The sequence below is a fragment of the Pterocles gutturalis genome, unplaced genomic scaffold, assembly GCF_000699245.1.
Source record: "Pterocles gutturalis isolate BGI_N339 unplaced genomic scaffold, ASM69924v1 scaffold3001, whole genome shotgun sequence".
In the NCBI taxonomy this organism is placed as follows: domain Eukaryota; kingdom Metazoa; phylum Chordata; class Aves; order Pterocliformes; family Pteroclidae; genus Pterocles; species Pterocles gutturalis.
This window is the reverse complement of record NW_010102732.1, coordinates 36,276-48,491: the sequence shown is the minus strand read 5'-3', so window position 1 is coordinate 48,491 and position 12,216 is coordinate 36,276. Positions and strand designations below refer to the sequence as shown.

Sequence of the window (12,216 nt, the reverse complement as noted above, 5' to 3'; positions counted from 1 at the left end):
GGGGAGCATCAATAAACGGGTGGTCGGGGTGGGGGAGTTACCGCCCTGCGTGCCAGCACGGCCCCAGAGCTGCAGCTCTGCCTTCACCTGGATTTCCTTCTCCCGGATTGCTCGCAGATTCTCTGCCTGCTTCTCCTCCAGTTTCTGCTGGCACCGGGCTGTCTTCTCTGTCACCTTTAAAAAGGAGAAATTAAAAAATAAACATTGCCCTGGCAGTTTGTACAGACGACTGCTGCAGCCACCCCCGGGTCCCCCTGTGCCCAGGGCTGAGCAACAGCTTCTGGGGGCGAGGGGCCGGGGCAGCCCTTGAGCCCTGGGACTGGAGAGGGTGACAGGGCCCAGGGTGAGTGTGGACCCAGAGAGGGACAGGGACACACGGACCCAGAGAGGGACACACGGACCCAGAGAGGGGCAGGGACAAACCCCCATCCTGCACAGGGACACACAGACCTCTTGACACACACACACGCACCCACATGCAGATGTGCACAGACACACAAGGACAAACACGCACTCACACACAGGGTGTCGGGGACGCACGCACTCACACACTCACAGGGGAGCGGGGGGGTGACTCTGCTCCTGCACTGTTCCTCACACCCCTCCTGGACTCAGCACCCCATCCTCCTGCCCGGCTGGGTTCCCACTGCCTGTGGCCAGGGGCGAGGACGCGCTGGGCCCCGTGGAGCTGTGCTGCTGCAGTGGGGGGCTGGGGAAATGCACGGAGTCCTCAGCGCAGCAGCAGGTGAAATGCCTCCGAGGCCTCACGCTGTGGGACGCGAGGATGAGGTGCACGAGCCATCCCCACGTGCAGAGCCCAGAGCTGCTGTGGCAGTGGCACGGGAGAACTCACCTGTTTGATTGTTTGCACCACTTCCTGGATGTGAGAGTTATTGATTTCTTTCTTCAACCTTTAAAGAAAGGAAATGTATCAAAACCTGGCATCCCTCTGTTATCTTCATACAAAACCTCTTCGTCAGTGCTGGGACAGTGCCACACAGCACGACGGCGGTGCCCACACAGGAGGACAGTGTTATACTTTCATAGTGTCCTCCCACACTGCGAGGTTGCTGTAATTTTAGGAAAGGCAAATAAAACGCCATTCAACGTTTGGCTTCACTGCCTCTCTGCCTGGGTACTGGAACGCAACGGAGAAGGAACGCTAACCCAGGAGCAAGGGCAGGCCAGCACACCTTCCCTGACCCCTGCAGCTCTGCCCCTCCCTGTCCGGCTGCTTTAAAAAGTTTCCCTGTCGGTGACGGAGCCCATGGCCTAGCGCTGCTCCCTGCCTGGAGCAGGACCGCTGGCGTCCTGCACCCACAAATCCCCATACCATCCACCCCCCTACCTCTCCTGAGCAGCCTTGTCACCAGTATTCCTCATCATGGCTTGGATTCGGTCCACTCTCTTTGCCTCCAGCTTCTTCTTGATGTCTTTAATGTTGCTGTGGAGGGAAGAGAGTGCTGTGAGAGACTGGACTGACTGCAGACCCCGCAGACAGAAGCAGCCCTCCCCCTTTCTCTTTGGAGCATACTGTCCAGAAAAACAAAGTTCAAGTGATTATGCGGCAGAAAGCCTGAAGTCTTCAGACCATTTTAAATCCTGTAGCAACAACTTTTTTTTTAAAGGGAGTCATAACACAGGGACAGGAGAAAACACACGTTATATAATCAGTTTGTACTGTATCCCTACACTGGGTTCCTCTCCAGCAACAGCAGACTTGCTGGAAGTACTTACACTGATAAATTTAAAAAAACAAAAACAAAGCCAAAAAACTACATGTCTGTATAGCAGACCTAAAAAGATGAACTGAAGCAACCAGAAAGGCACATGAACTATGGGATGTGACCTGCAAAGCAGAAACCATAAACACTTAAAAGCCATTAGATCAACCAGTAGGAAAGATGAAAAGAACAAAACCCAGGAAACCTAAGACTGAGGCACATGTGGCCATCAGAAAAGGTAACTGCAGGCCAGAGAACATGACAAAGCAGGGGGGAAGGTGCTAGTCTCAGGGCACGAGGGGCTGCTGACACACCGCCAGAACCTCACCTTGGCCATCTGCGTACGAAATGGTAACAGCAGGACAGCTGCTAAGGGGACAGCAGAGCGCCGCTGGATTGTGGCCTGTCAGTCATAAGCAGCCTGAGAAGCACAGGTGTATGAGAGGTGTAAGAAGGAACAAGAGCAGGGGAATCGTTCCTTCCTGCACCGTCCCAGTTTCCAGTCTCTCCTCCAGTTTCTGCACATTTATCTCACACGAGTATTTCTCATACCTCAGAGCCTAGCTCTGCTTTTGCACCTCATGGCTCCTTGCTCTGAGAGAAAAGAGCTTATTCTGTACACTGTGTGGCAGAAGTACTGCCCGAGAACTTCACTGGAGCCCCACATTTCTTCTCTTACGAGAAACAGTGAGTAATCACTTCCCTATTCTTCCTCGCCATGCCATTCATGATTTTACACAGTCACATCCCCCTCGATCATCTGCTCTCCAACTGCATTTCTTCTTGTACAGAAATGACTCCTCGCTGCTGACTGTCCTTGCCACCCCCCTCTTGCTCTTTCAAAGCCTTTCGTTGAAGATGACACACTGAAAAAGTGACAGTGCTATAGACACAGATCTAGTGGCATAATTCTGATTTATGATCTTCTTCTTTCTGTACCGTTCCAAAAACTGTTTGCCACTTTGGCCACTGCCGAGCTGGGGATGATGAGCTGTTTGAGAGAAGTACCCACTGCAGCTGAAGGTCTCTTTCCCCTGCGTGCAGCTGAGCCATGGTTAGATCTTATCCCCTCACATTATTTTCTATTTATTCATACTGAACTCAACTGCCGTTTTATTGCCCATTGCTACAGATCTCTAAATCTTTCTGGAGCTCCTCACAGCCAGCTGTGGGTGTGACTGTACTAAATGGCATCATATTGTTAGCAAACTGTTACCTAGCTACTCGACCTGGTTTTCTTAGTCCTGTCTGAATACGCGGAATAGCTGAAACAGAGAATCTTGACGGAGAGCACAGAAAGAGGAAGCTTTGCCTGGCATAGCACCTAAAGGCTGAGAAAGGATTTAATGGGAAGCAGTAATGAGTGAGGATTTTAGCTTCAGGACAAAGCTATTGCAAGAACAAGTAGATAAATGCCCGGCTAGAAACTGGTGAATTGATTCTGCCAGTTTATTTAAGTACTGGAGCCAAGATGCTCAATTCACTTAGAAGAATGAGCCGATCAGTCTATGGAAGGGATCAGATGTGACGTATGGACTAGAGCAGGCAGAGGTGCCATCCAGTGACCAGCAGTCTCATTTCCCATTCGTCTGCATTAGTCAGCCAAGGTGACCTACTGCAGCTCGAACGCTGGTGCCCTGCGTGGTGCCTCGTGGCAGGAGCACTGCTCTGGAGCTCACAAGCCGAGAGCTGTGTTCCCACCATGGCCACCGTGTAACTGTGAGACCCTGTGTCACATCGCTGTGCCTCAGCTTCTCACCAAAGTAAAACCAACACTTCTCTTCCCCTGTGTTCACTCACTGCAGTACAGTGCCTTGAGATCTAGCAGAAAACGCTGCCCCTGACAAGAGCTCTGCAGTATTGCTTTGTTATTCAAACACTAACTTTACCTTTCCGACGCCTCCTTCAGTGCCTTCAGCTCGGCCGCCTGCTTCTCTCTGGCTAGCTCTGTTATCTTGGTAACTTGCTGTTCGAGGGATGAAAACAAGATCAAAACCAAACAAACCGAGACGAGACGCAGCACACCATCCGCACCTCACCACCAGATCCAGCTTTATCCCTCCCTGCAGGGAATGCCAGGCCCAGCTAACCCCTGCACCTCAAGCCCACATTCCCGCGTGCGCACAGACCGGACAGTGCTCGTGGACCGACCCCAAAGGCCACTCTCAGAGCCGTGTCCTGTACCTCCACCCCTCTGCACAGGAGCCAGCACCAGAGGCGCTGTACTGGTGGGTAGGTGGGCAACAGCAGCAGAGCTGTTTGACCTTCTGAACAGCAGGGGCCAGCAGCAGGAGGATGGGCCTGCTCTCTTGTGGAAACCTTCTGTGGACGCTGCTGGCAGGCGAGTCTGAGCAGTCAGATCTGCGCCGCTGCCGCTGACAGCCAGCCCTGGCTGCTGGGCTGTGTGCTGCGCAGGGAGAACTCGGGTTTGATTTCCCTCCCATAGCCTTGCTCGCTAAATCTCAGCCTTTGACAGCTGTGAGACAGGAATGTTTTATTCCTTGGGCTTCTGTCTCCGGTGAGAAGCGTGATTTCCAGGTAAGCTCCTTCTCAAGAACTTGCAGGTTTTCCACTCAGGGTCGGCGCAGGCTCATAGACAGCTTGCCCCAGGGAACCCAAGATTGAACACATCTGATGCAACCCCCTTTGGGAAACAGGAAAAGGCCCCCAAATCCTGGAGTCCTCCCCTTCCATGGGAACAGATGGCACACGCCTGATTTATTGTCACCACCTTGGGGACTGCACTTTGTCTCTTGCTGACGTTTGCTTAAGCTGGGGAGCCTGAGGGTGTGGGAACACGGATGAACCTGCAGGTGACTGCTGACACCTGACATGGACACTCACATTGACTTCTGCCAAGTCAAACACCAAAACACTTCCCAGGTTTCAAGAGGAATGAGGTCCAGCCCTGCTGTAGGTGCTGAGGGCTGGTCCTGGGGGTACTGTCCCTCACTAAGATTTCATGTTTTCAGCACAGATGCGGCAATGGCAAGCACCGCGTGTACTGGTGGGGCTGTTCTGTTCCCACGTGTCACCTGTCCCAGCTGAATGACAGGGGTGAGCATGGCTGTCCCCAGGGCACCTCTGTGCTGCTCCGACCGCTGCCACTGCCGGGCTGCAGCACACTGTGCCAGCCGGGCTCCGGTGGTGCAGCACCGGGCAGGGAGCCGTGAGGAGTGGCACAGTCCCTGCACCCCTGCGCCGAGGGAGCTGGCACCTGGCAGCGTGTGACGCCAGTAACGCCACGTTAAGCCCAAGCGAAGCTATCAGGAGAGCTTAAGCAGATGGAGCCTGATGGGCTCCAGGGCAGTGCTTCTAAATTTTTTTCAAATTGCAGACCTACAAAAATGTTTCTGCTGGATTTTTATAGCTTCTAACAAATAAGCATCACTGTCGACACTCAGTTATCTTGCATGGACCTGCCAATCGCTGTGAGGGGTGTTTTCTGCTTCTCCAAGCTCACAGTTTAGTGAAGAACTTGGTTTTTCAGGCTGTCCTTGCAAGGACTCTCCTAGGCTACGTTTTCAGTTGACACTTGCAGTCCTTACCTCTGTGGCGTGCTGCTCCTTCCTTCTCCGAACCTCATCGTGCTGTTCCTCCCCGAGGCGGAGGAGGTCCATCTCCAGCCTCTCTCTCAGCTCCAGAACTCGGCTGTCAATGCTTTCTGCCACTTCCACGGGATTTGCGCCTGTGCCAACGTCACCCGTCGTCAGACTCCTGCAGAACAGACACAGCAGCGGTGCTGCTTCTAGAGACGCCGACCCAATCCCGACCTTCCCACCCCCCGCAGTGGGGACACCCAGCACTGTCCCCCAGGGAGGGGTGATGCCCACACCACTCCATGCTTCCCTCAGACAAGGGGAGCCCTTGTTTCTCTTGGGGATCCCCCTGCTTTGGTATGGGGATGGGACTCGCAGGCCAGGCCCTGCTGGAGACCCTGTGCTGTATTCACCTTTTCTTCTGGGTTTTCCTAGTGTGCATCATTCTTTTCTTGCCTCCATAGCAGACAGGCTCCGAAAAGAGTACAGAATATTTCTGCAGCAGCTCCTCCCTCCGTTTACTGCCCTTCCGCTCCAGCTCCCTCAGTTCCTTCTCCTGCTTCTTCACCAGCTTCAGAAAGAGCTTCATCTGCTGCAGTTCTGCGAGGCTGGCTGTCTGAGGCTCTGCAATGCAAAAGAGAGCCTGTTTCCTCACTGCACCATTTCTCAACCTGCTGTGATGCCTTTTGGGCTCAGACAGGGTTTTTTCAGCATCACACCCAGCTCAGTTCACCGGTTGGTGGGTGTGTGGCTCAGGGATGGCCAGAACCGCTGCCTTTTGGTGTTCTGGCCAGAGGAACATGCCGGTGGTGATGCACCGGACCATCCATCCTGTGCCTTGCACCCTTTTCCACAAGCCTCCATTTCCCAAAGATAGCACACCTGTTAAGCTAGTTGGCAGCTCTAACGATAAGGGAAAAACTTTGTTATTTCATTAGCAATTTTTTTGCAAAACTGACTTCCAATGCCAAGTGCTTTAATCCCTTCCAATTTTAATGCCTGGCATTCAGCTGTGGGGAATAAAGGCTTTTGAGGCAAAGGCAAACGAGGGGAAGGATGCCCCTGAATGGCTGGAGCACTCGCTATCTGGCAGCACCGGCCAGTCAGACCGGTTATCTGCAGCAGGAGGACCACAGGCAGTTATCTTCTCAGGGGAAGTAACTTTCTTTTTGGCTTGAAATGTGTAAAAATTATCAGAAGTTGTGGGTGTGTCTGCAACACCCCACTGCAGGGTCAGCTCCTTCCACAAGGCTGGTGCTGAGGAACCGGAAGCGTGGGGCTGAGCAGGTCCCAGCCAGCAGGTCCAGCCTCCCGAACCCGAGCCCGCAGTGCCCCCGGCTACACGATGCCTTTCACCAGAGCACGTGTCTAGAGTAATCACAGCTCTGGCCTGGGGAATGTTCTTCCTTAGGAGTCACTTTTCAAACCCAAAACTTAATGTACAGAACAGTCACTTGGCAACATATCCTGAGCGCAACAGGCTCGTTCTCGTGCCTTCAGCGGGGTTTTGTGGCACAACCAGGCACACTGGCTGCTGGTGTCAGGCTGCACTAAGCACAGAGCAGCAGGGGAACAAATTCATCACTGCAGAGGGTGCACGTGTGCTGAAGGCTCCCTGCGGCCACATCACCTCTGGTTTTGTCAGGGTAAAGGACCAGTGGAACCTGGCCAGAGCAGAACTGGAGCTCCAGCCTCCTCCCTTGCTACAGAGCTGACCTGCTGCAGAGCTGCTGCAGCCAGCAGCCTCAGAGCACTACGGCTGCAGCAGCCCAAAGCTCTTCTGAGCTGCGGGCGCAGATGACAGTGGCCCAGCTTGTGTAAGGCACGGACCACGGCAACCTCACACCTGCTGTGAGCCCAGTCCCAGCCCGAGAGCTCCCCACACACCATGGGAAGCTGTCAAAATGGGGAAATGGTGCCACAGGCAGGGAAAGCGGGTCCCTGAGCCCAAGGATTCATGTGGTTTGTCTTTAGGCTCTTCTGAGCTGCGGGCGCAGATGACAGTGGCCCAGCTTGTGTAAGGCACGGACCACGGCAACCTCACACCTGCTGTGAGCCCAGTCCCAGCCCGAGAGCTCCCCACACACCATGGGAAGCTGTCAAAATGGGGAAATGGTGCCACAGGCAGGGAAAGCGGGTCCCTGAGCCCAAGGATTCATGTGGTTTGTCTTTAGTGCTGGCTGCAGCAGGCAGGGTTGGGTCCGGTCTTCTTCAATTTGTGGAAGAGGCTTCATCGCTATCCCAGCCAGAAACTGGGCAGAGGAGGGAACAGAAGATACTGACAGGGCCTCAGCCCACGTGAACAGCACAAGAGGAGGTACCTGCAATCTGTGTCACCTCTGCCACATTTTCATCCCTGGCGAAAGCCGCTGCTCCTGAAATCACAAAAGAGGTTCCTCTTTATGTCCTATCTTGGATCTTTGGGTTGAAAACAGACAGTGGAGAGCTCCTCAAGAACATGGGCCACAGGAAGGATGTTGGTGTGAACACAAAGGAATTAATGAAGCTGCTGAGATGTTTAAGTGCTCAGGGACTTTGTTAACAGGCACAGCAGAAAGGGAACAGGATTCTCAGCCTTGCCAGAGAAAAAGGGCGTTTGCTTTGTCTGAGCTGCATACTGCTAGTGATGATTTGGCACATGTGAGCTTGTTTTGATTAGGTGAGGATATTCTGGTCTGAAATAGGACAAAACTGATTGTTTTGATACAAACATATTTGAAAGCACACTTATCACACTGATACAGTTAATACGGACAAAATACTGAATAGCTGTCAATTGCTATAGAACACAATAGAAAAGAATGAGGTAATCTAAGTGTGTAGTAGGGGACATGCTCTTACCTAACCCGAAATATGCTGACTTTGTCTTTTGATTTGTATTAAAGCAAAGCCAGTTACATAGTTTTTGCCATTGTTATGTTAATGGGTCTCTGTTTAATCTCGTGGGCGAGACACAGGACCGTGCTCCACTCCCACTCTTGCAGAATGCCAGCTGTGGGATCTGTTCACCCTGGATTTGTAATGGATCTTATGAAGAGTCTCTTTCCAGCCTCTGGAGCGTACAGACTTTCCCTTCTGCTTTCAGCTCACCCCACATCCACAGCGTTACCTGCAAGCCCATTTGAAGGAGGAATGCAGAATTTCCCAGTGCAGTCTGGTATCCCATTAGTTTCAGCAGACGGGAAGTTCCTCTGTGTGCCAGGCCTCTAAAACAAAGATCAGAAGTCAATCAAAGCTCTATTATTTCAGGCTGGATCCATGCAACATGCTTTAGAGACAATGACAAAACTTGGAAAAACTCACCTCCCCCGAGCCATCTTTCGGCTGAACTGATCTCTTGTCTTGCAGACTGAAGAACTTAATGGGGTTGGAGAGAGCAATTGTCAGATCTAGAAACAAAGAGGAGGTCCCTGCTCAGATTACCAAACAACTCATTGCGCTCTGACTTTCCTTGCCTCCTGGTTTCCCCTCTGGCCTAGGACAGGAAATTGTGGCAAAGGGACATTTTTTGTTCTCTACTTGTAACAAGCTTCAACCTGACAGCACAAAGGGAGGGGACTGTCACCTCAGTCCTGATGGCTCCCAGCTGATGTTTAGGGCAGCTCTATGAAGCTGAAAGGAGCAGACTGCTCCCCAAATCCAAAGCCAGGTTAAGACCTTCCTAACCTGCACAGCTTCCTGCTTCAATTCCAGTCCAATGCTGTATAAACCTGCTCTTTTTTACAAATACGTATTAAACCCATCAATTTCACAGGATTTCCCCCATGAATAAGGTTCATTTGTATGAACACAGGGGAAGAGAAAGTAAATATGAGAAGCAGTCACAAGAACTTCTGTGGCTGATGCTGTTACATTCTGCATGGCTTTGTTCATGATTGTTAAAAACATTTTGCTATTAGTATCTCCAGTGGGGCTTCTTTCCTGATTCATCTCTCCCTGTCTGATGATCCCCTTTTTAAAGGAAGATCCCTGTATCTCAGTACCAGCAAGAAGCCCCGTCTCTTCAAACAGGGAAGAAGAACGCTCCTGTGCTCCCTCAAACCCCATTCTCAGTCCCTGATAGTTATCACCTCTTCACTGTAAATGAATAAAAGTAGTAAAAAGACTGTCCCATTCCAAACCAGAGAGACGGTTACACCTGCACTGCTTGTCACAGCTGCAGTGCGACCATCCACTCTCCTGTGCTGAAAGCGAGGGTGGGACAGGACGCTGGCGTGTGTTCAAGTCCCACCCTGCCAAGGAATGAAGGGTGCAGCAGGAAAGCACCCCCCGGGCTGGAAAAAGGCTTCTGGATCAGAGTTTAGACAAAGGCAGAGCACCCCCCCCCAGGCATCCCGACGCGTACTACCTGCCCAGGCGTCAGGAACGTAGTCCTTTATCTCCAGGTACACGAAGAGGGAAGGCATGGTGAGTGGCATGTTGCTTTCACTGCGGAGACAAACGTGGTGATAGCCTGCAACCAGAAAGCAGAGGAGGTAAGCTGCCAGGATCTGTCCCTTCTTGTCTGTGTGCTCCAACAGTGCACCAGCCTCTCTTCCAGGAGGGCATGGTGAATAGATTACGGAATTAAGCCGAGGCTATAATAGGATGAACGCTCCACTGCCTACAGGACTGGAGATTTAAGTAGCGGAATATGCAGATGTTCATCTCTTCTCTATAGCTTCCAATGGACAGGTCCCAAAGGCACAACAATTTCCACAAAATTTACCTGAGTGCACGGCAGTAACAGGAATGACACGATGACCAATGAACTTCCCTCCTTCCTCCCAAGCCACAATTTTGAGAGACGCCAACTCGGGCATCATGATCTAAGAGAAAAACAGAGTAAGGTACCCATGTCCTCACCTCTAACTCCCACCAGCATGCTAGCTTCTTTGAGCAGAACTGTACTCTCTCCTCCCAACAAACCACTGCAATCTCTCCTGGGGAGTCACTGCCTATTTCTGCATCATGTAATTTAGGGCTACAGTTTATCACAGACATAACTGAATGCACAGAAACTCCAGAGAACACAGGCTTCTCAGAGCCTGCACAGGATCACAGGAGCCTAGCTTCCCTAAAGGAAAACTGGGGTAACAAACCCTCCAAACCTCAGCTTCCGTCAAGTGATGCACCAGAGAAGGGCAGGAACCTGGAAGGATAATTCAGCAAGCATGGTAACACTGCCAGAAGGGCTCCTGCCTCCCTCCTCCCCATCTTCCTCTGCCATGAAATGAACTAAAAATTATCCTGACAGAACCGAAGCCTGAAAAGCGTTTCTGAAATGAGGATAATATTTATCTGCCACATCCGAAGGAGGCTGAAAATATCTGCTATTTCACAGTGTGCCTGACAGAGATGAATGGTGTAACACATATTTTGCCTTTGCAACTTGCTGCAGAAAGGCCAAACATTACCAGTACTACCACCTTTGACTTAACTTCCCTGTACCCTGTCGCTTGATTAGTGACCACTGAATTCCTGTGGACAAACAGGGCAGCTTTCCCTGCTCTGGCCCAACTGAAAACCTCCCACTGGTCCCATTACTTCTCCAGTTTGTCTGTTTCTCATTTTCAGTTTAACCACAGACATTCAGTTCCTTTCTGCTTCCTGGTGCTCAAAGTTTTCAAAGCTGATTAGTCAATTTGGTCTGAAGTGCACCACAAACGGGAGACTTTTGATGCCTGTTCTTTCCAGCAATGTTCCCAGCTACCCCTTGTCTGTTCAGAGAAATACTCACAGAGAGTGGTTTTGGATATTATCTGAGAGAGCAACATGGAACGCCTTCTGTGTCTACAGCTGTGGCTGGTTTCTCCAGAAGGGAGTCCCTTCTGTTGTCACTGCCCTCACAAGAGAATCTTTTAAGGATTCTCTGTCTAAATTACCATCAAATGTTATTATTACCTTTTCAAAAACAAAAGCCTCCTCTTTCCATACAGGGTTAATGGAATTGGCAGTGGAGGTCAGCTTGGTTCTGTATTTGCGTTTTGTGTCCCTTGGCAACCCAAACAGCTCTACTTCCACATATGTCTTCACACTGCGGTCTGAGAGGAACTGACCAGAGAGTATCTATGAACAAGCAGAAACAGAATTAGCAACTGGTGAAGAGAATAAACCAGAAGAACCCACCCATACCTTCACCCCAAAGGCACTCTCCCACCCCAAAACATCTTTCTGCCGCAGCTTCCAATCCAGCATAGGCTTTGCTGCTACCTCCACCCACGTTTCTTGCTTCAGCACTTCCTCCAACCTCCTCCCTCCCCATCATCACAGCCTTGGCTTCTTCTGCGTGGCAGATGCTAATTTTCCATCTTCATGCGATTATGATTAATTTAAAATAGTGAAAAGACTGGGAGTTGCCATGGTAACACTCTCCCACAGGACTCTCCGGGTTCGTTTGCCATTAAGAACCCCACTGGGTAACAAATAGTGGGGACAGAGATGCCAGTAACACACGTGGTGCCAGGAACTGGCTGTCAGGGGAGGAACAGGGTTTGTACTTGCCGTGACAGACAGAGTACTTGCCACCACCACATCAATGCGGTCCACAGAGAAGGGGTCAAACTGCTTGTCTGGACGTCGCATGAATTCATGCTTGAGCAGATAGCCACACTGGCCGTTGAACTCAAACAGAGCCATGTTCTGCTGCATGGGGACATCTGCGATACAGAGGAACACAACGAGAAACGTTTCTGTGGGACCTCATCAGGTGGTTTGCGTGATAGGAGGGAGCTGATAGATGCTGTACTTTCACAGCCCCTTCTAGCCAAAGGCTCACAAAGCCACTTCAAAAACTAATTAAGCCTCTCAGCACCCTACAGTGAAAAATATTACAGCAGCTGTTGTAATAAAGGTAAGTGGTTTGCTTATGACTGCACTGTAAGTCATGGGTAGAACTAAATTAAAACCCACTTTAAGTACCACCCGCTATTTTTGGGTGTGAAGTAGAAGAGAGTCAGAAGAGTCTGAACCCC

The 12,216-nt window shown here is 51.2% G+C and overlaps 1 protein-coding gene across 2 annotated transcripts in view; it reads right to left on the bottom strand.

Annotated features, from left to right (window-relative positions):
* Window positions 1-12,216, bottom strand: part of PLCB2 (phospholipase C, beta 2) — a 40,157-nt gene that overhangs the window by 700 nt on the left and 27,241 nt on the right. The window contains exons 19-31 of one of the 2 annotated variants that reach the window (XM_010086384.1): window positions 11,747-11,901; window positions 11,147-11,311; window positions 9,972-10,071; window positions 9,612-9,716; window positions 8,567-8,652; window positions 8,373-8,469; window positions 7,585-7,638; window positions 5,677-5,887; window positions 5,273-5,441; window positions 3,614-3,690; window positions 1,349-1,444; window positions 854-911; window positions 88-174 (exon numbers count right to left, since the gene is read on the bottom strand). In XM_010086384.1, coding sequence (XP_010084686.1) covers window positions 88-174; window positions 854-911; window positions 1,349-1,444; window positions 3,614-3,690; window positions 5,273-5,441; window positions 5,677-5,887; window positions 7,585-7,638; window positions 8,373-8,469; window positions 8,567-8,652; window positions 9,612-9,716; window positions 9,972-10,071; window positions 11,147-11,311; window positions 11,747-11,901 — 1,460 coding nt within the window. The remainder of the gene's footprint in view (window positions 1-87; window positions 175-853; window positions 912-1,348; window positions 1,445-3,613; window positions 3,691-5,272; window positions 5,442-5,676; window positions 5,888-7,584; window positions 7,639-8,372; window positions 8,470-8,566; window positions 8,653-9,611; window positions 9,717-9,971; window positions 10,072-11,146; window positions 11,312-11,746; window positions 11,902-12,216) is intronic. The other variant, XM_010086385.1, reaches the window with a different exon arrangement.